Below are 26,913 nucleotides of genomic sequence, written 5' to 3' on the forward strand. Positions count from 1 at the left end.
GCCGGGGCGTGGGGTCAAGGGTCACGCAAGATGGCGGCGCCCAGGAGCCGCTGAGGCGAGAAGCAGAGGATGGCGCTGGCGGCGCTGGCGGCGGCATCTCGGCCGGGGCGTGGGCTGCGTGGGCTGCGTGGGCTGGGGCCGGGGCGAGGGCACTGGACCGCGGCCTGGCGCTCGCGGAGCCGGCGCGAGGCGGCGGAGGCTGAGGCGGACGCGCCCGTGTTCCAGTACGTGGGCGAGCGCGCGGCTCGCGTCGACCGCATCTTCGTGTGGGGTTTCAGCTTCTCGGGGGCGCTGGGCGTGCCCACCTTCGTGCTGCCCGGCTCCGAGCCCAAGCCCCGCGCTGGCTTGCGGCCGCGCCGCAGGATCCAGCCCGTGCCCTACCGCCTGGAGCTGGATCAAAAGGTGCGGGCCGCCACTCCCCTCTTCCCCCTCCCTTGGCACGGGGCCTCTTGGAGGAGTTAGCCACACGGGGTGGTCCCACTTCCGGAGGACGACCCCCGAGCGAGCAGTAGGCCCAGGAGGGGAGGGCGGTGGGGGCGCCGCCGACATTCACCTGAGAGGCTGAACTGTGCCCACGGTCGGGGCCCGCTCGTGTCTTTCGCCCGTCACCTCGGGAGGCGGGGCTGTCCCCCCAGTTAGACAGAAGGAAAGGGAGGCCCCACAGCGGGTAGGTGCACGTGCAGTGGAATTCGCACTGGGACCCCGAGACTCCAGAAGGTCCGAGAAAATGTGGGCCAGCTGGAGTCGGTGAAGAAGGGAAAGGAAACGTTAGCTGGGGCGGGAACGGGAGTGAAGGGGGCGTGTCCGAACACACTAGTGATTCTCTCGGGAGGCCTTCACACGCCTCGGATGGAAAAGATCGCAGCGAGGGACCGCTTCCGCCCCGCTTCCGCCCCGCTTCCGCCCCGCTTCCGCCCCGCTTCCGCCCGGCGTGTATCCCGGAAGCCAGTGCTCAGAGAAGGAGGCTTTGGGATGGATGGTTGTGTAAAGCTCGGTGGGGGATGAAAGAGAAGCAGGTTTAACCAGTTTGGCTCCTGACTTCTGTCAAGGATAACAAACGATCTTTTAATGGAAAAGAGGAGCTCAAGATAAACAGGGAATTTAAGCTCACGGTGAATGAAACGTTGGGTTGTTTACTTCTTAATATTGAGTTGTAATTGATGTATTCTGGCTATAGGTCCTTAATCACATATATGATGTGTGCAGATATTTTCTGCCAGTTTGTGGCTTTTTAAAAATTAACAGTATGTTGCTGTATTAGCAGTATGCGTTCTTAAATTGAATAAGTTACCGGTCATAAATTGCTGAATAAAACTTGATATCACAAATTGGGAACTCTTTTTCAGATTTCATCAGCTGCTTGTGGCTATGGATTCACATTGCTGTCCTCGAAAACCAAGGATGTTACGAAAGTTTGGGGTATGGGCCTCAACAAAGATTCTCAGCTTGGATTTCACAGGAGCCGGAAAGATAAAAGTGAGCATTCTCACCTTGGCTTCTTTCTGCTGTAACTAGTCTCAGAGCTACCTTTGGATTTTCATGGGTATCTATATATATAAAAGGCTAATATGCTAAGTGTCCCTCCAAGACTGACTGGTTGCTATGACATGCACTGACCACCAGGGGGGCAGGCGCTATGACGTGCACTGGTCATTTACAAAGAAACAGCACCGTGGACCTGGTGCCAACAAAGCAACACTTGGCTTCCCCCCAAGTGGGACACAGGCCCCAACACCACCCTGGAGTGACAGCCCACCAAATAGCAGCTGACGCTGCCAAGACCCCATGGCACAAAATGCGGCCCACAGCTCAGCCCAGCCCAAAATGGTGGCTGTGGGCACCGGGTAATGACGTCACGTAGCAACATCTGGCTTCCTCTCCCTAGCGACGACTAGCCTCCTTGGAGTTTCTTCCACCCAGGAACACGACTTGCTTTATAGCCAGGTGCAAACGTTTTACACTTTAACCAAATGTCTGTGAAGCGTTTTCCCGTGCCTCATCTCATTTGATCCTCAGAAGTCCTGGAGTAGGTAGATAGGAGACTTGGTAGAATCCTGTTTTCTTTTCATTAGCCGGAAAAAGGAGATTTAGAAAGTTTAGAAACTTGACCGACTGAAAAGAAGTAAGAAATGGTGGACCTTGAAAATGACTTCAGGTTTTCTCACTGCACAGAATATAGTCAAACCCTGCTGCAGTTAAATATTTTACCTGTTGTTCTCCCTGCATGATCTACAGTAATAATCTGCTTCGTGTTGATATTTACTGCTGTGTTGCTGACAATTACCTGAAAGAGAAGTTGGGGTACTTCTCTGGGCTGGAAAAAGTTTAGCTACATCAGAAAGCAGTTCTAATGAAGCAGGTTTATTCTATCCTATATAATAAAAGGCTAATATGCAAATTGACTGAACGGCAGAACGACTGGTCGCTATGATGTGCACTGACCACCACGGGGCAGACACTCAATGCAGGAGCTGCCCCCTGTTGGTCAATGCGCTCCCACAGGGGAGCACTGCTCAGCCAGAAGCCCTGAGCTGGGCTCACAGCTGGCGAGCTCAGCAGCGGTGGTGGGAACATCTCCTGCCCCCGTGGCAGCACCGAGGATGTCCGACTGATGGCTTCAGCCCACTCCCCATCAGTCGGACATCCTCCAAGGGCTCCCAGACTGCAAGGGGGTGCAGGCTGGGCTGAGGGACCGCCCCCCCCCCCAAGTGCACGATTTTCGTGCACTGGGCCTATAGTATATATATAAAAGACTAAGTTGACTTGCACATGCGTGATACATAGAAAGCACACGTGTGTTTCGATCTGTCATTGTCGATTGTGAATTTGGTTGACACTTCTATTATAGAGAAAGGGTGAATAGCGATATTAAAATATTTCTTCTAATTAATTTCCTTTCAGTGTGTGAATCTGTGCACCGGGCCACTAGTCATTACATAAACCAAAGCATAACAACAAAATAGATGCAGTCTTGAAGGATGTTGTTTGAAATCATTTGGGCTAGATTGTTTTTCAGCCTCTTTGGTGTAATTAAATTGAATCTTTAGGCAAAAGGCATTTGTTGATAAGTGGTGATGTTTCTTTTTGAACCGTTAAGAGATGACCTTTCTTTCCTATCTTGCAGAGAGCCTGCAATACTTTACAGTACCTAGGATATGGTCTGGGGGGGGGGGGGGTGGATTCAATTAAATCCTTAAGATGGAGTCTTTATGCCAGTTGTTTGAAAGTTGGATTGTAAAAAATTATTTATAATGACATTATAAAGGAATTATAATGACATTATTAAAAGTACACATTAGCCAAACAGTATTTTAAGAACAATAAGAGATGTTTTTTAAACTAAGGTAGAAATTACCTAGATATACATACTAGAACAGACCTTTTTGTTCACTTTTTTCTGTTTTCTCATTCATATACAAATACGTATTTTATTTTGATCACAGCCTATGTTTAATTTTCTGCCTTTTTTCCACTTAATTTTCTATCAGAATTCTTATTTAAGTTAGTATTGAAGTCTTATTAGCTGTAAGATGTGACATTACATTTTTTATACCATTAAGAACAATTTTAGATATTTGCAGAAATGGACAGAATAGAGTAATGCATCCCGTGTACTGTCACCAGCTTCGGCAGTCATCAGCTCATATTAGTCTTGTTTTATTAATTTCCACCACCTTCCCCTCAATACATTTGAAGCAAATCCTAACGTTATTGACTTCATTCATAAATATTTCAGTATATATCTAAAAAAGTAAGGACTCTTTAAAAGAAAGTAAAACAACATTGTCACACCTAAAAATAATTAACAATAGCCCTGGCCAATGTGCTCCGTGGGTTGGAGCTTCTTCGTGTACACCGAAAGGTTGAGGGTTCAATTCCCAGTCAGGACACATACCTAGATTGTGGGTTCGATTCCTGGTCAGGAGGCAACTGATCAATGTTGCCTCCCTCTCTGTCCTTTCCTCCCTTCCTTTCTCTAAAACATCCTCAGGTGAGGATTAAAAAAAGGAATATATTTTTAAAAATTAATATAATTCCTTAATATCATGAAATATCTAGATAGTGTTCAAGTTGCTAGTTGTCTCACAAATGTCATTAAATTTTTATTTTAAAAATTTATTTGAGCCCTGGCCTGTTTGGCTTAGTGGATAGAGCGTCAGCCTGCGGACTCAAGGGTCCCGGGTTCGATTCCGGTCAAGGGCATGTACCTTGGTTGCGGGCACATCCCCAGTGGGGGGTGTGCAGGAGGCAGCTGAGCGATGTTTCTCTCTCATGGATATTTCTAAGTCTCTATCCCTCTCCCTTCCTCTCTGTAAAAAAATCAATAAAATATATTTTTTAAAATAAAAAAAAATGTATTTGAGTCTGGCCTGTGTAGCTCGGTGATTGAGCATCGACCTGTGAACCAGGAGGTCATGGTTTGATTCCCAGTCAGGGCACATACCTGGGTTGTGGGCTTGATCCCCAGTAGGGGGCATGCAGGAGGCAGCTGATTAATGATTCTCTATCATCATTGATGTTTCTACCTCTCTCTCCCTTCCTCTCTGAAACCAATAAAAATACATTAAAATTTGTTTTATTTGAATCAAAATCCAGCCATTGCAATTGGTTGATAAGACTTTTGAAAGTCTTTTAAATCTGTTTTAATCTTTTTCCTTTGAAATTTATTTATTAAAGAAATTAGATTGTTTATCCTATAGAATTTTTCAGTTTGGGGTTTGCTGCCTGCATTTCCACTTAACATGATCCTTTATATTTCCTGTCAACTGGTAGTTGGTTGGATCTAGAGCCAGATGCCCTTTAAATGTTATGTATTTACAGCTTCCTGGCCCTTAGGGGTCTATACAGATAGTAGTGGGGCATGTGAGTCTCTTCACTCTTCTAAAGTACTGAATCTTTTCAGCTAATAAGGCTGTATAAACTAACAACATTGTCTAGTTTCTTTGATTTTTGCCTAGAGTCATATAATTTTACTGTGATAAGCATATTATTCCATGCTGATCAAAAACTGTCTGAAAATTATATTAGCCACTAATGAAACAAATGGGCAGGTCTGTTGCTATAACAGCAATCATTTATTTGGTAGGCAAATTTTTTTCCCCCCTCCTAAATATATTTTGATTGATTTCAGAGAGGAAGGAATTGAGAGAGAGAGAGAGAGAGAAACATTAATGATGAGAATCATTGATCGGCTGCCTCCTGCACACCCTCTACTGGGGATTGAGCTTGCCACCCGGGTATGTGCCCTGACCGGGAATCGAACCGTGACCTGGTTTATAGGTCAACGCTCAACCATTGAGCCATGCTGACCAGGCAGGCAAATCTTTTTTAGCATGAGGTTCAAAAGAGAAAAATGGAGTGGTTATTTAGTGGGGTATAAGTTGAGGAGTAGTACATTTGCAGATTTTTTCCTTAATTCCAGCCTACATTTTAAATATTCAAAAGCCCATCATTTAAAACCTACAAGAGGAATTCTTTACATAGACCAATCTGGCTTCTTTAGTAGGATTATAAAGAACAGTAAGGTTCTTCTGTACAATGACTTCTAAAAAATTTCTCCTCTTATTGGAATATTAAAATTTTCTTCTTTGTATAATTCAGAATCCTCAAGGCAGTGTAGACTATATGATGAAAAGTCTGCTTTCCACCTCTGTCCTCCCAGCCACATGTCCCTGAAGACAGCCTGTGAGTGGTTGGACTAGGTCGGCAAACTCATTAGTCAACAGAGCCAGATATCAACAGTATAACAATTGAAATTTATTTTGAGAGCCAAATTTTTTAAACTTAAACTATATAGGTAGGTACATTGTTATTAACTTAATTAGGGTACTCCTAAGGCTTAGGAAGAGCCACACTCAAGGGGCCAAAGAGCCGCATGTGGCTCGCGCACCGCAGTTTGCCGACCATGGGACTAGGATCACTTTTGAGACCCCCTTCCAGTCCTGACATTCTAGGATTCCATGAATCTGAAGAACTGATTTAATTGGGGGTGTTACTGTTTAGTTGTTAGGTTATCCTTCTACAGTGATTTAATGTATATGCAAGTAAATGCATCTACGTATTCTTTTTGCTTCCTCTTAATATAACAATGTTTATTGTTCACTGAGAAGTTTTAGTGGGTATTTCAGGAGGAAAATGCTTTTACTTTCCTTAAAAATTCAAATGGTATTAAAAGACTGTGATGCTTTTCAGTAACCCAATGTGTAATGGAGGCAATGGGATGCAGTGGGTTGGAGTTGGGGACCAGTCCTAGCTTGGCGACCAGCTTGTGTGCCTTGAGTAGGTCATTCCGATGTCTTACTGAGTGAAAATGAGGCTGTTCAATGATACGATTTCTAATGCTGGAAGTGCTGTGGCTCTCAGTCAGTGTGATAAACCCGGTTGTTTTTGTTTCAGCGAGGGGATACGAGTATGTTTTGGAGCCCTCACCGGTCCCACTGCCTCTGGACAGACCTCAGGAGACACGGGTGCTGCAGGTCTCTTGCGGCAGAGCCCACTCGCTTGTCCTCACAGACAGTGAAGGAGGTAAGGACTAATGGAGGAGGGGGAACTTCTTTCTTTCCATTGGGCCTAAAATGGCTCATTTGATTGAGCCAGGTCTGTTTAGTGAAGCTGTTGGCATTGCCTGAGCAAATCAGTAGGATGCTCAAGAGAGCTGTATTGGGCAGACCTTGCTAAATCTTTTATGCTCTCTGCTCTCAGTGGTTCTTGGAAAATCTAGGTTATCTATAGGTGTGACAACACACATCAGGCAGCCTTACCACGGCCTCTCCCTTCCTTTGCATAACTCACCGAGCTGGGCTGCTTCTGAAAGAAGTCTTTTGGCTCAACACTTCTTCCAGGTGGTGGGGCCTTTTAGTGGCCAGGCTTCTGGGTAACCCCCACCCTCTCCGGAACAGCAGTCTCTGTGGAAAGGCCAACTTGACTAAATTTTTCAAATTTCATTTTCTGGCTAAGTGTGCTTTGTAGGAAAAGGTGAAGAGAGTGTTTAGGAGCTTTTTCAAGAGGGATTTTTGCATCAAGGGCAACCTAGTGACAGGTTTAAGAAATGGGGGTGCTGAGGCCTTCACAGGAGGTGCTTACCTTGTGTAAGGTGGGATTTCTGAGAGGTGGGACTAGGGCCCAGAGGGGAGGGCAGAAGGGACAGTAAAGGTGGCACACACTGCTGTGGCAGGTCTAGACCCCAACATGCCTGTGGCTCTGCCTGTGCAGGATGCGAATGTTGGAGAAGGAAACGAAATGGCAGCTAGGGTGAGTGGTTGGACTAGGGTCACTTTTGAGACCCCCTTCCAGTCCTGACATTCTAGGATTCCATGAACCTGAAGAACTTATTTAATTGGGTGTGTTACTTTTTAGTTTTCAGCATGGGAAACAATTCTTATGGGCAATGTGGAAGAAAAGTGGTCGAAAATGAAATTTACAGGTAAGTTCCTGCTACCCCTTTCCCCAGTTGTGTTAAACATTAAACATTTCTTGAGTGATAGATCAAAGAGCAGTAAGAGGGTTCCTCGTGTGTGAGGAGCAGTGAGAACTCACTGGAATCTGTGGGGAAGATTGTTCCGTTGCAGGTTGAACGCCATTTATTAGCTAGATGGGAGGGAAGGGCGCATGAGCATTGATTGTGATGTGTAGAAGTTTTTTTAATTAGTTTTGTATTTTTAACCAAATTGACTAACTTCAAAAATTCCCCTCTATTTCAGTCTTATTCATTTAGTCTTAAAAAAAAACACACACACACAAAACATTTTCCCTCTAGTTCATTGCATTGTGCTGGTGATTCTGAATACTACCAGTCTCAACTCTGGCAGCATATGAAAATCATCAAAGGGTTTTGTTGGTTTTGTTTTACTTTCACACCTTAGCCTAATTCTGCCATTATATTTGACCTGGAAAGTTTCTCTAATAGTTACTGTATGTGGGGGCCACAGTTAAGGGTCACAGGGGAGGGGCCAGAGCCCCACAGTGCTTGCCATGAACATACCTCTTGCTTCTCCCCAAATTGCTCCTGGTGTAGTGAAAGTCACAAGGTCCATAGGATGCAGGACTTCGATGGACAAGTGGTCCAGGTAAGAGACATGGGCTGAAAGCCACTCATCCTGCTCCCTGGGGCACTTTGAAAGGGGGACAGATGGGTGGAATGGTGGCAAACTTGGTAGGCAGATTTTCTGAATTAATAAATCATTCAGTAAAAATTACTGCTTGCTTACTGTAGCCACAATTCGCAGTAGATCGCCAGTGGACAAAGTTTAATCAAGTTTGGGGGATAACACTCTAGCCTGAGACACAGGTTAAAAAACCAGCTGTATCAGAGCACTGTGTATAGGCCTGGCTTTATGTTATTCCCATTCCTGACGTAGTGCCTGGCACATGGTCGGTACTTACAATGAATACCTAAATAAGTGAATGTATACAGAAAATGCTATAGAAGTAGCAGAAGGGGAATTGTTAAGTCTAGCAGGGGTGGAATGGAAGGGGAAAAAGGCACCATAGGGGAGGTAGCAGAGGAATTGACCAGGTAGACTGGGGAAGGATGGGAGGAAAAGTTTTCTGGCAGAGGGGAGGGAGCAGCTGGAGGCGCAGACTGCTGAGAACGTGCAGTGGGGCTGGAGTTTGGTATGCTTATGGGGGAGTGGTGTGGGATAGGCTGGAAGACAGGTTCAGAATGGACAGCGCGAGGTCTTGAATGCCTTGCTAAGGAGTTTAGACTTCATCCTCTTGACAGTTGGGGCCTATCAAAGGTTCTAATCAAGGGGAGTGACAGCCAGATCAATATCTGTTTAGAAAGGTAACTTTGGCTATGGTATGGAGTAGAGGGGCGAGGAAGGGATGAAGGTCACTTGGGAAGCTGTGGGGAGAAGGGATGGTGGGAGACAGATAAGGAGAATTGACTAGTTTGGGCCTTGATTAGGGGGCAGGGAGCGTGCTAGAGGGAGCTGAGCGTGATTGCATAGGCAAATGACTTGGCTGCTCATGTTCTCAACCTAGATGGGGACCTATTGGAGGAGGGGCAGGCGTGGGTTGGCTGGGAGAGGGGGTGCTCGGAGGAGTGAGAGAGTGGAATGTAGTGTTTCAAAGTCACAGGGATGTAAGTTTAACTCCTTGCTTCTCCACATATTAACTGGGTGACTTTGGATAAGTTACCCAACTTCTCAGAGATTCAGTTTCTTACTGGGTGGTCTTGGTTATTGACTTAGCACAAAGTGCCTGACATATTAAGTGTTCAATAAATAGTGCTTTTCATTAGACAGTTAGGAAAATAGGTCCAAACTCAGTAGGTTTGTTGGGACTGGAGGTAACAATGCGGAGGTGACAGTGAATGCCTTGGGAATGGATGCAGTCTCCTGGGAAATGTGAAGGCAGGAGAGAGAGGGCAGAGGACAGAACTTTGGAGGAGTCCCCCGCTGAAGGGTAGGAAGTAGCGGCTTCGAGAGGCAGAAGGGGAGTAGTGAAGAGAAAGGCTTTTGGAGGAGGGAGTGGCTCCTCAGGTGTGGAGGCAGTAGAGGAGCTCTTAGGCTTGCTCCTTAGGACACCTGGCACTTTACTTTAGCAAGAGCAGTTTCAGTGGAGTGGGAGACGGCTAGGTGCAGTACATTGAGAATGAATAAGAGATGGAGACAGTGTGGGGCACCCTCCCTGGCTGGACCCCGTCTGCTTGGTGCTCCGGAGCGGTAGGGAATGGTACTGGGCTTCAGGTCCATTGACTAGGATGCTGGGCTTCGAAGAATTCTCATCAACCTTACCTCTGTTTGTCTGATAGGTCACCTGTGGTCAGGACCATAGTCTGTTCCTAACGGATAAAGGAGAAGTCTATTCTTGTGGATGGGGTGCGGATGGGCAAACAGGTATTGTGCCTTTCACCCCGGGGATGATGCAGTATGGCATTGTGAGCTGTAGGGTTCTCATAGGCTACGACCCTGACTCTTACCTCTCTTAATGCTTCCTGGGGAACAATAACGTTTCTCCTGTCCCCGTTCCCAGAGGAATGAATTATAAAGAATTGGATAGAGGATTGGAGCCACTCCTCAATAAAGGAGCTCTGAGCCTTGTAAAGAAACAAGTGCCGCCTAAAAGGAGCTCCATTTTAACTGATTTCAGAAGAATATCATTAAGGGAGGAAGGAATGAGGGATAAGCTTTCACACCTTGTATATTTAATCTTTTTGTTTTTGAAATTTATCTGAAGGGCCTTTAAGATTTAAATCTTGTTTAAATCCTCAGTAATTCTACCATCACCAAATTGTCTTTGTTCCGTCTCATGTTTTCTTCCAGTCCTTGTTCATATAAGTATATCTTTTTATGTTGTAATGATAGCATTGGTGTGATTTTTATATGTTTGTTTTATCATTTAAATTTATATAAAATAGTTTTTCATGTTAATACAACTTCCACAGTTACGGCTCCTTCTGAACCATTTCGAGATGTACAGTTCACTGATATTAAGCACATCTGCATTGTTGTGCAACCCTCATCACCATCTATTTCCAGAACTCTTTCGTCTTGTTAAACTGAAACTTTATTATAACCATTCAACAGTAACTCCCCATTCTTTCCTCCTCCCAGCCCCTGGCAACTGTTGTTCTACTTTCTGCCTCTATGAGTTTGACCATTCTTGGTGCCTTGTATAAGTGAATCATACAGTATTTGTTCTTTGTGTCACTAGCTTATTTTACTTAGCATAATGTCTTCAAAGTTCATCCATTGTGTAATCTGTCAGAATTTCCTTTCTTTTTAAAGCTGGATAATTTTCCCTTGTATGTATATAGCACATTATGCTTATCCATTCATCTGTTGATCCATTCATCTGTTGCTTCTACCTTTTAGCTAGTGGAATTATGTTGCTGTGAACATAGATGTACAAATATCTCTTTGAGACCCTGCTTTCAACTCTTTTGGGTATATACCCAGAGGTGGAATTGCTAGGTCATATGGTAATTCCAGGCAAAAATTTTTGAGGAACTGCCATACTGTTTTGCACAGTAGCTGTACCATTTACATTCCTACCAGCAATGTATGAAGTTCTACTTTCTCCACATCCTCCCTAACATTTGTTATTTTTGTGTGTTTTTTGTCCTAGTGGCCATCCTAATGGGTGTGAAGTGGTATCTCATTTGTGATTTGCATTTCCTTAATGATTAGTGATTTGAACATCTTTTCATATGCTTATTGCTTGCCCTTTTGTATATTATCTTTGAAGAAGGTCATTTTTTAATTGGGTCGTTTGTTTTTGTTGTGGTTGTTGAATTTGTTGTATATTCTGCATATTAATCTCTTATCAGATATTTCATTTGCAAGTATTTCTCCCATTTTGCCTTTTTACTCTGTTGGTAGTAGCTTTTGATGCCAGTATGACCCTGCTTTGAGCCCCTTGTGAGGAAGCCCCTGGAAGCCAGAGTCTGTGGTTTAGTGTTTTGCCTCCCTATGCTGCTCAGGGATTACCCTCCACTGAAATGCTGATAATGACATTGTCCTTCAGGCAAGCCCTGTGTTGTCCTGTTTACTGTTTACCACGCTGATTTGCCTGTTTCTGTTTACTTTTTTTTGGTGGCTGAACTGTAGAGATTTCCTTGATTTTTCCAGCAAGCTCAGCAGTGCATTAGAAGTTGCTCGTTTTAATATATGCAAGGTCTCATATGTTCATTGTATAGTGGGCTTTCATCTTGAGAACTTTTCTAACTTGAATTGGACCTAGAAAAGTCCAGGAGTTTTCATATGATCTAGTTACAATGATGCCTTTTTCTGCCTCTGAGAGCACATGGAGATGGAAGTTGCCTGGCATGTAGAGGAACAGTTAGGGTTTTTGATACTTGTAAAGAGCTCAAAATGTGTTCGGCCTATAGTAAGTCTGTGTAAGTTGTAGAATAAATTATTAAAAGTATTTTCTATTGTATTAGGTCTGGGTCACTACAATATTACCAGTGTACCCACCAAGCTGGGTGGAGACCTTGCAGGAGTGAAGGTGGTCCAGGTTGCCACCTACGGTGATTGTTGCCTGGCTGTGTCGGCTGATGGAGACCTCTTTGGTTGGGGCAACTCTGAGTATCTGCAGCTGGCCTCTGTCACGGACTCCACACAGGTATGAGGTCGCTTATAGCATGGTGCTGGGAGGTTTGCAAATATAGCGTGTTAAGGACATTTCTAAGAGGTTCTTCACCAAAGTGTGATGTATAAAGTGCTAGAATGTTAAGACCTAACCTGTTGTAAGACTGCCTCTTCAAGGCTCTAAGATCTTAAAAAAAATATATATATACACACACACACACACACACACACACACACACATATATATTTATATTGATTTCAGAGAGAGGGAGAGAGAGAAACATCAGTGACGAGAGAGAATCATTGTTCGGCTGCATGCCCCTATTGAGGATTGAGCCCGCAACCAGGGCATGTGCCCTGACAGGGAATCGAACTGTGACCTCCTGGTTCATAGGTTGACACTCAACCACTGAGCCACACCAGCCGGGTAAGGTTTCAAGTTCTTGACAATTTCATTGGAGCCCAGAAAGAAAGTTGAAGTGCAAAAGCCATTTTTTTAATCAATACTTTGATGAGATAGTCCTGGTTTAGGGCAGTATTTTAGGTATGCCTGGATAACGAGGCTATTTACCTAAGTTCCTATGATGTCACACTGTTGTGTTTTGTTGCAGTGTAACATATGCCCCAAAAGCACACAGATCATATGCATGCAGCTCAATTAAGACACCTGTACAGCTCCACCTAGGTCAAGTAGTAGAATACTAGCAGCCCTTCAGAAGCCATGCCTGCAGCCTCTCCTCACCACTAGCCCATCCTTCTCACTGAAGCAAGCCACCATGATTACAATACAGTAGAATTTTAAATGTTTTATTAAGGAAAAATTCAAATTTAAACAAAAAGTAGAGCTCACTGCTTAATTAATCTTTATATACCCATTACCCATGTTCAACAATTACCAACTAATGGCCCATTTAAAAAATTGAGATATAATTCACAATTTTAAAATATATAATTTAGTGGTTTTTAGTATAGTCACAAGGATGTGCAACCATCACCACTATCTAATTCCAGACATTTTCATTAACCTCATCTGCCCCCCTAATATTACCCCCCCCCCCCAAAAAAAAAACCCATACTCCCTAATGGCCAATTTTGTTGCATCTATAATTCCATCTACTCTATCCTAGGATTATTTTAAATCCTAGGTATCATATTTCTTTTATAGAAGTTTCAGTATGTATCTCTAAAAGATAAGGACTATTTAAAAAACACACTACATTCTTTAATATCAAACTTTGACAAATACAGAAGGTTGTGTTTGTTTTTTTCTTCAGAAGGGGTTTTAAATATATGTTAATGATAAACTTGCCCAAAGGAAATCTAAGATCAGCTAAGAGATGAAAAAATGCATTCTCTGTGGTCTGGCTCAGGGGCTAGAAGTGGTTGCAGATTTGGCTCTGAGTTTCCTAGTAGCCAAAGCAGAGAGAAAACGGTCAGTGAAATGATTCATTGTTTCTATAAAATAAATAGCAAACAAAGTGTTCAGGAGAAGTACTGCTCTTCCTAATGCCAAGGCCTGAGGAAAACGTCTCTCCGGCCTTCCTGTGGGGACAGGTCCAGTGTCCTGTCATTGCTGCATAACAAATGACCCCGACACTTAGTGGCTTAAAACAACACACATTTATCACCTCACAGTGTCTGTGGAGCAGGAATCTTGGGGTGGCTTACCTGGGTCTTCTGGTTCTGAGTCTTTCAAAAGCTGCAGTCATCTTAGGGTTCACCTGGGGAAGGCTCTGCTTTCAGGACCCCACTGGGGTTGCTGGCAGGATGCAGGTCCTGTGGACTATTGGACTCGGGCCTCACTTCCTTGCTGGCAGTCAGCCAGCTCAGAGTTGTTGGCCAGGCCTCCCATGGTTCCCTGCCACGTAGGCTTTTCCATGTAGTCACTCGCAACATGGCGTCTGGCTTCATCAGAGTGAGCACATGAGAAGGCAAGAGAGCGCCAGTGAGACCGAAGCCAGTGTTTTATCACTTCATCTTGGCAGTGACTTTCCCTCCCTAATGCTGGTATTCTGCTCATTAGAAGCAAGTCCAGCCCGAGCCAGTTTGGCTCAGCAGACAGATCGTCGGCCTGTGGACTGAAGGGTCCCAGGTTTGATTCTGGTCAAGGGCATGTGCCTGGGTTGCAGGCTCGGTCCCCAGTAGGGGGTGTGCAGCATCCCATCAGTTATTCTCTCTCATCATTGATGTTTCTATCTCTCTCCCTCTCCCTTCCTCTCTGGAAAAAAAAAAAAGGAAAGAAAGAGAAGAAGCAAGTCAGTAGGTCCAGCCCCCACACAGGGCAGGGATTACACATGGGTGCGAATAGGAGGGGCCTGGGATTATTAGGGGTCATCTTAGAAGTAGCCCATCACAACCAAGATTCTTTACTGCGGTCTAAGCCTCATCCTGTCAGTGACAGCAGTGGTGTGTTCCAGTGGCTGTGCGAGAGCGTTTCTCAGTACTTGCCGAGGGCCCCGTGCCAGGGCACGGTGAGGTAAAGCAGCTCTCTGAGAGCCAAGCAGCAGAGGCCCCGCCCCATCCTGACAGCCCCACTTTATCTGGGCCTACGTTTTCTGGGCTGGTAAGCTCCTTTATTCCTTTGGAGTCAACTTAGGGACTGTTATCTTTCAGCTGTTTCCGTTTGAAAGTGAATCAATCTATGAAGATTTGTGGCTCTCACTGAAGCACTTACAATCTATCTTTCCAAAGTTATTTCTCAGTAGAGGCGCCAAGACCAAATCCTGCTGGAAGGCTAAGCTGGCCACATTTCACTCTCCAAACCCCTGACCCTCCCATCTCTCACTCTCAGCAGATCTTGCCTCCTGTTTAATAGAGAAAACAGATGTTCTTGGATGAGAATGCCCTCAGTTTCCTGCTGTGGCTCACATACACGTACCTGTGTCTGTACCCACCCTAGACCCATTCCTTTTCCAGCGGTGGAGGAGGTGTATCTCTTCCTGCTGAAGCTGATTTTTCTCTCTGCCCTGGATCCCATCGCCTTCCACCTTTTCAGGAGCCGTCCTCTATCTGCTGGGCCTTCTTCCCAAAACTTTAACCTGTCCTTCTCTGCTGCTGCCTCCATCAGTCTTTTCACCTGACTTGTATGTCTTCCATCTTAAAGCCCTAGGTGGCTCCTCCATTTCCTTCCATTCTCCCCATCCCTACCCCTTTGCTTTACCGCCTGCTTCTCAGGAGCTACATTGACTTACTATCTGTTTCCTCATTATCAGTCCATTCCATTTAGTTTCCACCCTTATGAGTTTGCTGAGTGGCTCTTGATAGGGACACCAATGACATCTATGTTGCTAAGAATAATAATAAAGAATCTAGAGAACATTTCCACTCTGTATCTTTCTTGACCTCTCAGCAGCATTTGACATTGACCATGACATCTTTGTGAAAACCATTTTTCCTTTTGCCCTATGACTAGACTCTTCTAGTGCTCTCTTAGCTTTCTCAGTGTCCCTTTCTGGTCTCATTTTTAAAATATATATATATATTGACTTCAGAGAGGAAGGGAGAGGGAGAGAGATAGAAACATCAATGATGAGAGAGAATCATCGATCAGCTGCCTCCTGCATACCCCACACTGGGGATCGAGCCCACAACCGGAGCATGTGCCCTGACCAGGAATTGAACAGTGACTTTTTAGTTCATAGGCCAAAGCTCAACCACTGAGCCATGCTGGCCAGGCCCTTCTTGGTCTCATTTGCTGGGTCTCTTCTTGTGCCAGGCCTTTAAATGTTGAAGATCCTCATGGTGTGGATTTTGCTCTTCTTTTCTCCATAGTCCCCCCTTTGGAAGATCCTAGCCATACCCATGGCTGCACTTACCGTCTATGCTTACCCATCAGAGTTCCAGACATCGCTAAGTAGCACTTGACATTTCCACTTGGTCATCTCTACACACTGTGAGTTCAATACATTCAAGAGTGAACTCATGCTCCTCCCCACGCTCTGGTCCTTCTCCATTGTTACCTAAGTCCCCTCTAGAAATCCCACAGCATCCTGCATGATCTGGCTGCCCTCTCCCCACCGGCATCTTGTACGATGTGTCCCCTTCCCCCCACCCGTTTCCCTGCTTTAGCCACTCTGACCTTGTTTAACCTCCCTGAGTGTGCCATGCTCACCTCATTCCCTTTACACATTCCATCTCCCCTCCTTGGAATATCCTGTTCTTCTCCCCTCTACCTAGTTACCCATCCTTCAGATAGCAGGAGAAAAATGAACCTTCCCTGACTGCTCCTCCCCTCAAACTAGGTCGGTCTCCCTGACATTCATTCTCAGAGACCATGTACTTGCCTTCATTGCATTGAGCACAAATTAATTTTACGTTAATTTAGGCTGGCAGCTGCCTCCTCCACTAGACTAAGAGAGGACCAGGTCTCTTGTTCCTCCTCATCCCTAATACCTAGTTAGGTAGGAAGCATATGTTCAGTGTTTGGGAAGTACTTGTGGGCTGAATAAATGAACTGGGACTTATACACTGTGTACACAAGACCAGATTATTTCCAAGTTCTCACTGGTTTGTCTTCCTAACAGTGTGGACCCTTCCTTTGATTTAGGTGAACGTCCCGCGGTGCTTACCCTTCTCAGGAGTGGGCAAGGTGAAGCAGGCTGCATGTGGCGGCACTGGCTGTGCTGTGTTAAATGGTGAGACCCTCTTGCAGAGTCACTGGCAGCTCTAGGTGGGTTGCATAGGGAAAGGTCGGTGTCCATTGGACTCATAGGCAGCAGACCTTGGGTGAGGAAGGGAATGTGGCGGGAGGAGGAGTGTTGGGGTGGGGGGGAAGATCTAGTTAGATTGAGTTCAGCTAATAGCGGGTGCAGTGACGTTCTTGACAGAAAGGTAATAGCCGTGATATGTAAGTAGACAGCACAGAGCTTCGTAATTCTGTAGCAGACCTCTGAAATGGAGAGTGAACTTTCTCCCTGTCCCTTAGCCTGGCCCAGAGACGCCAGCTCTGCCTTCTCCAGGGAGGCTGCCAGGAAACAAAGGCAGAGAGGAGAAGAGCCTAGGGTTTAGATACTGAGGTCCATGCCTCTCGGATTAAACATCTGGTACCACTGATGAGCATTAAACTTTTTATAACCAAAAAATCATTTCTAGAGTTTTAGGAATCTGCCCAAAAGTTGTTTAGTTACTTGGCTTGGTCTTTTGATCACTGTGAAACACAGAGCTGTTGGGAGAAACTGTCCTTCGAGGGCTCTCCTGTGTTCACATGGGGTTTCTGGGTGATTTATGGATTGGTCCTGTCCAGGTTACTTTCAGGATGTAGGAAGTTTGTATTCTGAGATTGGTGAGCTGGCTAGACATACTCCACAAACAAGAATTGGAAAGAGGAGAAAAGAAACATGAAATATCTGTCAGCATGTTCTTGCCAAGCAAGGAGGGGAAGAATGCATGGGGATGTAATGCTTCTTGGTGGTGCAATTTGAATTTCTAGTGAGTGAGGGCTGCTCTTGGTTTGACTTACTGACCGTTGTTTTTCCTGTAATGTAGGAGAAGGACATGTTTTTGTCTGGGGCTATGGAATTCTTGGGAAAGGACCAAACCTAGTGGAAACTGCTCTTCCAGAAATGGTTCCACCCACTCTCTTTGGCTTAACGGAGTTCAACCCAGACGTCCAGGTTTCCCGCATTCGATGTGGACTCAGCCACTTTGCTGCCCTTACCAGTAAGTGACCAAGCCATGCGGCCCCGGAGACTGACAGCTTCACTCTCTCAGCTTCAACCTCAGACGGTGGCAGCTCTCAGTTTCCATCCATCCAGGGGTGCGGTACCCTTGTACGGATAATTAAAGAGAGCGGCTAATCCAGAAGTTGTTTGGCCTGGGGTTGTATAATGTGTATCTTTTTTTCATCCTGGAGTTTTGTCTTGGTTCATTTGGTTTGTGGTCAGGCTAATGTGAGAGTGAGCTTTCTCAAGAGGATACCAGTTGATGGTAGGAGAGGGGACCCTTGAGTGTGTTGGGGTTTGGGGGAAAACCAGCAGAGGTTTGGCAAATCCATGGTAGATAATTAGGAAATGAATGTGTGGGGCTTAATCCCACTGCCTGACGAAGCCCAAAGCCCAGTCTGACCCAGGAACGTGGGGTGGCAAGGGGGCGGACTTGTAAGACTGTCCGTGGTTTTGTGGAAGTAAATCTGCCCAATTTCCCCAAAGTGCTGGGGGAGAGAATGGTCCAAGGGAAGGCTGAAATGGAGATCTTTGCAAAGGCTTGCCAAGTGGCACAGCCATAACATACCCAGCTCCTCTGCAGACCTCTAGAGTATGTGCTTCTCTTGGTTACATCTCCTGTCCCACCACAGTGACTGTTGGTTCAATTTGTTCCTCTTTAGTTGACTTGAATCATCAGACTGTATTAATTTAATTTCATTTTGTGATTCTCAAGCAAATTCACTATTTCCTTGTCTCATGGTAAGTAATTGTTTTCTTTTAAACATCTGGCTGGGACAGTCAGTTCGGGTCATTCTTGTTTGTGTGCTCTGGCCCCATGCTATGTGAGGACTGCTCCAGACGATCACCATTCAGAATGGTCTGAGCACCAGGCTTGGGGCTGCGGTGCAGACCATTGTGCTGGTGGTAGGAGTCTTGCCTGCCTGTGCATTACAGCACCAGGTGGCAGCAGCGCTGATGGGCGGGGATCGCTCACTGCCACTCAGGCAGAGTCAGCCACTGCCATCTGCAAATGAACCTAGTTCCTACTTCAACTTAGTAAATAAGAGTCATTGTGGACTGATTCTGGAGGTGTCTGATCTGTTTTCCAGATTGTTCCAGGTATGTGAAGCCACATACCTGGAAACCCACATGAAGTGTTCCACTAGAGTAGGCTCTTTCTGTTTGGTGTCATCCGTGTGGCCATTTTGGGTCACACTGAAATGAAATCCCTAGATAGCTTTCCCCCAAGTGCCAGTTACTGTCCCTCAGTAGAGAGAACATCAGAGCTTGGGTTTCTCCCCTGACTGTATGCTCAGCGTTTGCATAGGCCAGCTGGGAGTTGGGATTGGTTGGTTTACCCTGAAGTCTAACAGTTTGGGACCAGACTGAATTGTTCTGTTAAACACATACAATCTGAGGTTGGAGGACAAGGGTGTTGGACAGACCAGAGGGGCTCTGACAGCTTGTAACGAAAGGATTCCTTATTTAATCAGCCCAGATTATTTTGGTCCTGGCTTTCCCCTGCCTTTTTTACTTCTGCTTGCCAGATGTGGGGGAGCTAAATAGGGCTGCTGCATCAAGGAGTGCCCAAAGCTGATGGGGATGGAAGTCAGAACTGAAGGCTGGTTGTGGGAGGCTGCCCTGCCATGTCTGGGTCCTTTCCTGGAGGTTGACATTCCCAGAGCCCCGGTCTAGATGCAGTCCCCTGGGCTATCTCTTAACAGCCTCTCGGTCCTTTTCCTTCTTGGTACTGTTAGTGTGTAAGCATGTATGTGTTGGTTTGATCATTTGTTTATTTCTAGCTGTTCACCTAGTCCCAGGAGGACAGGAACCAAGCATGTGTAGTCACTGTCCTGTCCCACCTGCTAGCACACAGACCTAGACCTGGCCCATAGAGGTACCCCGTCACCATGTGTCACTCACTTGACATGCGGAAACCCAGACAAGGAATGGCAATCTTCCTACTTTGAGGATGCTCGTATTTCAGGACTTGTGGAGGCAAGGTGTAGTTGGACATAGCTGTGGGTGAGGGGCCACACGGGATACGAGCAGAGTGGTCTGTGCGGGAGCCTCCTTGGCCCTCTGCTCCACGCACATTCTCATCTCCCACTGATGGACACTCTAAGTCTGGGCTTGGACATGGTTTTGGTATGGGGCTGTATACTTTCCCTTCAAAAGGAAGCATTACTTGTCTGGTAGAAGTTGAAGTTTAACTTTGGGCTCTGTCTGTACCAGGTTCTGGAAAACCTGTTCTCATGACCCTTCCTCTTCTTGGAGACTTGGCCTTGGCCTAGTCCCAACCAAGCCACCATTTTCCTTTCTTTGCAGACAAAGGAGAGCTGTTTGTTTGGGGCAAAAACATCCGAGGGTGCCTGGGAATTGGCCGCCTAGAAGACCAGTATTTCCCATGGAGGGTAAGACTGGGTTGGGCGGGCTTGCGGGCAGGCCCACCGGGCAGATGCACCTGATGTGGCAGCAGCGCTCCAGCACCGGGTCCCCAGGACTGCCTTCCGCTTCCGGGTCCCAGCTGCCCTCCTCCTGCTCTGTGGCATCAGGTGAGGCCGCAGAGCCAGCGCCCAGCACCAGCTTCTCTGGCTGTGGGCTCATTGCCCTTTGCTCCTTCCTGTGGCCTGTTGAGTGAGCAGTGGGAGGAATGGCCTGTGTGGGTTCCATCCCTTGGTGCTCTGTAAGAAGCCTCATCGGAGGCTGTCCTTGGGGATGTGGAGCAGGAAACAGAAGCACGCCTCCGAGAGGAGCTAGCTGCAGGCCGGGTGCGCGAGGCTCCATGCTGACAGGGAGAGGTTGGAATGGAGAAGTTGGCATGCCAGGAGCTGTTTGCAGAGGCCTGTGCCGAGGAATGTTTACAGTGAATTTAAAAGAAAGCCGGATGTTTAATATTTAGAATGCCTGACCACAGGCACCAAAGTGAAAAAATAAAGGTTTTTCTTAGGGGGAAGATGCAATTAGACAAAAAGGCTCATTTCAAAATTAAAGGAGAAAAAGTTCTTTCTTCAATTGTAGTTTATCTTAGTGTTGTTTACTAGGTTTTTTAAGTTCTAAAAAAAGCTATTTTTTTGAATACAGAACATATGTCCTTGTTCAAAGTGTATTATGAAAAATCAGTTTCCCATGTCTTATCCCGGAGGCAGCCACCAGAATTGGTGTCTGATGTTCCCTCCAGAGACAGTCTCTGCCTTTGGAAGTGCGTGTGTGTATGCGTGCATGCGCGAGCGTGCACATGTCTAAGTATTTAACAAGTTTGATTTTAATAGTGTGCTTTGAAATTGTGTAAAATATCTTTTGAAAACACATGTAAAAATGCAAAAGAAATGAAGTAAGGCTTTGTCCAGAATTCACTGCAGAAGGTTTTGAGGCTCCTTGTTATTTTAGGGCAGTGATGGCGAACCTTTTGAGCTCAGCGTGTCAGCATTTTGAAAAACCCTAACTTAACTTTGGTGCCATGTCACATATAGAAATTTTTTGATCTTTGCAACCATAGTAAAACAAAGATTTATATTTTTGATATTTATTTTATATATTTAAATGCCATTTAACAAAGAAAAATCAACCAAAAAAATGAGTTCGCGTGTCACCTCTGACACGTGTGTCATAGGTTAGCCATCACTGTTTTAGGGGCTTGTTTCCACTGGCCCTCCCCTCGGCTGCTGACTCTCCTGGTCCCTGTGAACTTGGCAGGCCCTGACTCCTTTATGAAAACAGTAGGTGCAGTTTCTAAGAGAATAGGTCAAAATAGACTTTGAACTTGTTAGAAAAACTGGTTGTGGACCAGAGTTGTCCCTGAGCTGGCTGGCGCTCCCTCGCTTATTCCCTGAGCTAGAAATGTCATCATGTGTGAGGAATGGAGGCAGTTGATGGACAGTGGATGGTACCGCAGGTAATGGAAATGCCGATACTGTGATTTAAACATCCTGCTTGTTTTCTTGGTAGTTCCTCACCGCCCCCTCTCAAACCCCACCAAAAGGCCTTTCTGCAGGGGGGCTTAGGAAACAGTAAAGCACCTGGGGTTTGGACAAATGACTGCTGTGACGAGGGGCTCCTCACCTGCCTCCATTTCCTCCAGATTAGAGTGAAGACGTACGACAGCCATAAACTGAGATTTGAAATCTGATAGCATGTTCCTTATTGAAATGGCTGGGCCAGGCCTCGGGCCCTGCTGTGAAGCTGGAAGGAGCAGGCTGCTGGGGGCTGACACCACTTGCCACTCAGACCAGACCCCCCTTCATTGACTCATCACCCGTCAAACCTCCCTTTGGGAATGTTGTTCTCTGCATCTGTACCATCAGCAAAGGGACACTTGGCTGCTTTCTTGCCAAACTGTTGTCCTCCTCCTCGTACATTTGTTGAGCTGTTTGTGGATGGGTGAGGAGAGAGCTTGAAGAATGGTGCTGAGATCTGGTGACCTGGCCTTTCCACTCTGCAAGCTTGAGGTGCAAGGCTGAGGCTTGGGACAAAGGTGGTGGCAGGAACCAGGTTTTGGATCAACCAAGCTGGAAACTTAAATATTCAATTTGCCTGTTGTTGGGTAGCTGAACCTTCTGTCTGTTCTGTTGTATTCACTTAAAAAAAATTACAGGAGGTTTTTAAGCTTAAAGCACTGTATTTTGTTATTAATCTTCAGTGGGGGCTGTGTTACATCATTTAAAAAGGATTCCAAGAAAGAAAAAGGAAGAGTGAAGTCTTATTTATAGTGCCTACAAGGCACTAACTAGTTGTTCTTGGACTCACAGGACCTGGGCTTCTCCCTCAGTTTGTAGGCCCACGTAGTGACATCATAGCCACCTGGTTTAAACCTCTCCTTCCGAAGCTTTCCAGGATGTTTTCCTGCTGCAGGCGGTGCTGCCCCCTCGCCATGGCTCCTCTGGTCAGTACTAGGTTGGGTTTGGGAGCACAGGCTGGGAAACCCTTTGGCCTTCAGGCCTCCTTACATGGCCACCTCGGGAGAGAGGTGCCCTGTGGCAGCTGGGCGCTCTGGGGCAGTGCCTCCTTGCCGGTCAAGCTCTTTTCCTTTCCCAGCCTGCTCGCTTATGCCAGGAAGGGAATTTCAGAAGCAGCCAAGTGGGAGCAGCAAGTCTGCTGGGCCCGGCCACTGCCCAGGGGCAGTGCTCTCAGCCTTCCCGTGTCTTTCACCTGCTGGGCGCTTGATTCAGGAACTTGTCCTTGTGGAGAGAGATGTTCCTAAACTGAGTTTGCTCAAACCTTTCAGTCACTCAGGCTAAAGGTGCTTTTGGTTTTTAGAACTGTTTCCATTTGCAGTAATGTTGTGAGCGTAAATTGGTTTAGAATAGAAGCTCCTTTTAACCTTGACAAGGACAAAAATAAAACATGGCTGAGGGCATTCTTCTCTGGACTCGGTTCAGAGACAGACTGCGAGTGCCTGCTTAATGGGGCCCCCCCACCTGCGCCACAGAGAGGTGGGCCTCCGAGGCCAGGCCGTAGTCCTGGCGAGTAAACCAAGGCAGGTGGTCTACTCTGCCTTGGGCCCTAATGGCCAGAGCACTTGGGGAACAAGGACAGAGGTGGTAACTGCAGTAGCCGGCTGCAGGTTACTGTGGAGAGGGGCACGGCCCCCGCCCACAGTGGTCAATGAAATGTGCTCTAATGGCCCTGGGGGGTTGCTAAGAGTTCGCCTGGGCCTGGTCACCACAGAGGCGGCATGCTTTCCCCTGCGTCCCTGGCCAGCCTGGAACGCTTTCTGCATCTCCGAGCCTTTGCGATGAGCTGGGGCAGGGCTTCTTGTTTGTTTAGTGATTTCTCTAATAGGCTTTGCCAAAGGCGTTTGTTTAGGGAGGGGGGGAAGGGGAGCACAACTTGGTTACTAGCGTCCGTTTGTTTGTGGCCAGGAGCCCTTCATGGACTTGTCTCTCCATGCCGAAGGCGCCCGGCTGCAGGGTCGGCCATGCTGCCTCTGGGCTGTTAGGCCAGGCCGTCTGGAGTAGGCCTCCCCCTCTTAAGCTCAGTAAACTCCACAGGCTGTTACAGGTCCCCTTTCCAGCTGTACCCTGCCCACCCCGGCAGGATGGCAGGATTCGGATCTGGTCAGAAAAGCAGCACCCATCGTAGCTGAGGGCTGAGGAGTAAGTGGTACAAGTGCAGTGCCTTAACACTAGCCATCTAAGAAAACAGTGTGCGTGGCATTTGCTTCTCTTCGCACCCAGTAGGAAGTGCCCCTTTTCTGGAGAACTGGGGTGGCCATGTGGGTATGGAAATCCTTGAGTCGTGGACACACCCATTTCCAAGGCCAGGCTGTGAACGGTGAGTCATTTTAAAGGCAAACAGGCGGGCCCTGGCCAGTGTTGCTAAGTGGTTAGAGTGTTAGCCTGTGCACTGAAGGTTTGCAGGTTTGCTTCCCGGTCAAGGGCACAGACCTGGATTGCAGGTTCCATCTTGCACATGTGGGAGGCAGCCAATTGATGCGTCTCTCACATTAATGTTTCCCTCTTTCTCTCTCTCTCCCCCTCCCTCCCTTCTACTCTCTCTCTCTCTCTAAAAAAAAATCCTTGGGTGAGGATTAACCTAAATAAATAAATAAATAAGTAAATAAAAAGGCAAACAGAGGCCTCCACATCCCGGAGGCTGCTGTTACCTTGAGAGTCGGGCCTTCCTGTGCTGAGTGTTGTCAGCGCGGATGGGCAGTGTCGGTAGGACTGCTGGCCAGGCCTTGGGCGCCTTCTGAGGCACCGCGTCCCTCCATGAGGGTGACAGGACTCACGTGCCCGTGTCTGGAGCTGGAGCTGGAGCTGGGGGCAAAGTGGGTAAAGACCCGGGGCCAGGGGCCTAGTTCCCACAGTGGACCTGAGAGCAGGAGAAAGGGTTTTTCCAGCCGCTCTAGTGAGCCACGGTGGTGACCCTAGGAAAGGCTACTCAACACCTGGCCGGAGCACAGGGCTGCCCTCTGGCGGGGTGATACTCGCAGGGGACTAACCTCTGTGGCATGTCACTCAGGGTTCGTGCTTGTGCCCACAGTGGCCTCTTGGGGGCTGGACAGTAACGCCCACTGCTGACCAGGTGGGGAGTTCAGATGGCCTTTCCAGGTGATTGCGTTTGCTCGGCCCAGCAGACCTGCTCGGTAGGTTGTCAGTGTCCCCATTTATCACCCAGAGGAGGGAGCCAAGGCTCAGAGAGGCTAAGTCACCTACCGAGATGCAGGGCCCGGATCAGGCCCAGCGGGGGCCACCGCCAAGCCTGTCTGTCCCCCAGTGGGCCATTTCCCTTCACTGTGTGCTGGCTCTTGTTTTTCAGGTGACGATGCCTGGGGAGCCCGTGGATGTGGCCTGTGGTGTGGATCACATGGTGACTCTGGCCAAGTCATTCATCTAAATCTCCTGCTGACCCAGGTGAGCCTGCCCTGGCCGCACACCCACCTGGATTGCTCAGCAGAGGCAGCCCACGGGGTTCTGATGGGGCCCAGAGAGGACGAGAGCCCTCCATGAAGTGTGACACTCTCTCCTAAAGCCCTTAGGAGGTGCAGCCTGAAGTCCGGAGACGTGGTCCCTGCTCCAGTGAGACCTGCCAGTGCAGCACATCACGGCTGCCTTTATCGGGCTGGTCCGCAGGAAGATGGGCCCCAGGCCCCAGCGTGGTGAGGATCATTAGAATGTCTCGGCTCTTTCCTGGGAGCACGGGATGGCCTCTGGAGTCACGTCTGGCCTGAGAAACTGGTCTTCACAAATATTTGCTCATGATGTGCATTTTGTTTGATCTTGAAAGGAGCCTGACAGAGCAGTGCCCAGGAGGCTTCTGCAGCCCCTGGAGCACAGCAGAGGTAGGGTGAGCGTGTGTGGGCACGGGGCAGCCCAGCCTGACTGAGGGAGCCGGCTGGCTTCGGCCTGGGGTTTTCATTCAGGTCTCTCCTCCCAAAGTGGACCCTGAAAGCCAGCTTGCTGGTGGGACATGCTGAAATCCTTTGCTTGGATTGGGGTTCTCCCTGAAAATAGAGTGGGCGCCAGCCCGGCCCCCAGGGGCTCATGGCTGCCATCAGCCTGGTAACCATTCTCACTGCCCGGCTGGGAGGAGCGGAGAAGCCCCCGCGGGAGGAAGATGTAGGCCAGCTCTTGTGGCTGAGGGCTCCGAACACATCCGCAGAAGCTTGGCTGCAGTGCCAGTCCTGGAGAAGAGATCCAGAAATTGTGGAAAACAAAGAGGAATGTAACTTGTCTTATTCTTTGAAAATATATTTTAAAAACCTCTTTTGGAATAAAGTCTATTTTCTGCATTTTTATTCTTAAGAGCTGGAGAGGTCTTTTTATTTTACTTGCTCATTTATAGAGATTAGCTCTCAAAAACAAGGCATTTGATAAAGAGGCTACTAGATGCCAGTGAAAAATACGGTAGAAGACAGTCCTGTTTGAAAACTGTTTTCTAAACAGTCTACTCCCATAGTTCAATTGGAAGAAAATAATGAAGTATAAAAATAACTGATAATCCAGTAAAGTTACTGGTTATAGATAACTTGAATGACTTGGATATTTCAGCCTTTAGATCAAAAGATTGGCTAGGACTAGATTTAGGAGTAGATGTCACAGGACAAGATCCCCTAGGCCGGCGGTCGCCAACTGGTGGTCTGTGAGGTCCGAAAGGTTGGCGACTGTTGCCCTAGGCCAGTGGTTGGCAAACTGCGGCTCTCGAGGCACATGCCGCTCTTTGGCCCCTTGAGTGTGGCTCTTCCACAAAATACCACGTGTGGGTGCGCACGTACAGTGCGATTGAAACTTCGTGGCCCATGCACAGAAGTTGGTTTTCGGCCTGGGCGAGTCTATTTTGAAGAAATGGCGTTAGAAGAAGTGGGGGGTGGACATATAGAGAGGATGAACGAAAGGAGATAGACGAAGCAAGTATACAAGATGAGTGTGGATGGGAGAGTTGGAAGGGGTCGACCTCAGCGAATGCACCTCAATCAGATTGAGGATGTTTTTAGCAAAGGCCAGCTTAGGAGTACCCTAATTAAGTTAATAACAATGTACCTACCTATATAGTTTAAAAAATTTGGCTCTCAAAAGAAATTTCAATCGTTGTACTGTTGATATTTGGCTCTGTTGACTAATGAGTTTGCCAACCACTGCCCTAGGCCCCTGCTGCCACCGTGCATATAGAAGTAGGATGTAAGGGAACGAATGCCTGGGTGGAATGGATTAAAAGTCTGTACACGCCCTTAACGTTTGCGCAGCAGGAAGGCCAGAAGCCCAGGTGGTCCCATTTCCATTTGGATGGACCTC

General features: G+C 47.1%; 1 protein-coding gene across 5 annotated transcripts; it reads left to right on the forward strand.

Moving 5' to 3' along the window:
- RCC1L (RCC1 like) lies at positions 1 to 25,924 on the forward strand. 5 transcript variants are annotated; one of them, XM_081088871.1, is made up of 12 exons: positions 1 to 402; positions 1,347 to 1,476; positions 6,397 to 6,525; positions 7,357 to 7,423; positions 8,015 to 8,066; positions 9,758 to 9,842; positions 11,891 to 12,072; positions 16,585 to 16,672; positions 17,523 to 17,696; positions 20,009 to 20,094; positions 24,941 to 25,035; positions 25,154 to 25,924. In XM_081088871.1, exons 1-11 carry the CDS (start codon positions 70 to 72, stop codon positions 25,016 to 25,018), a joined length of 1,404 nt encoding a protein of 467 aa, XP_080944997.1. In that variant the 5' UTR covers positions 1 to 69; the 3' UTR covers positions 25,019 to 25,035; positions 25,154 to 25,924. The 5 variants fall into 5 exon arrangements, with proteins under 5 accessions (XP_080944997.1, XP_080944999.1, XP_080944998.1 ...); XM_081088874.1 differs by lacking the exon at positions 1 to 402 and adding an exon at positions 951 to 1,112; XM_081088873.1 differs by lacking the exon at positions 20,009 to 20,094 and having other exon boundaries at positions 19 to 402.
- The last annotated feature ends 989 nt before the right edge of the window (positions 25,925 to 26,913 follow it).

The sequence above is a fragment of the Myotis nattereri genome, assembly GCF_964212035.1.
Source record: "Myotis nattereri genome assembly, chromosome: 4".
Lineage (NCBI taxonomy): Eukaryota > Metazoa > Chordata > Mammalia > Chiroptera > Vespertilionidae > Myotis > Myotis nattereri.

Coding starts and splice junctions, on each gene's coding strand:
- RCC1L (XM_081088870.1), top strand. CDS start 70: ATGGCGCTGGCGGCGCTGGCGGCGGCATCTCGGCCGGGGCGTGGGCTG. Junction 6,526..7,356: donor CCTCACAGACAGTGAAGGAG/GTAAGGACTAAT, acceptor GTTACTTTTTAG/TTTTCAGCATGGGAAACAAT. Junction 7,424..8,014: donor GTCGAAAATGAAATTTACAG/GTAAGTTCCTGC, acceptor CTCCTGGTGTAG/TGAAAGTCACAAGGTCCATA.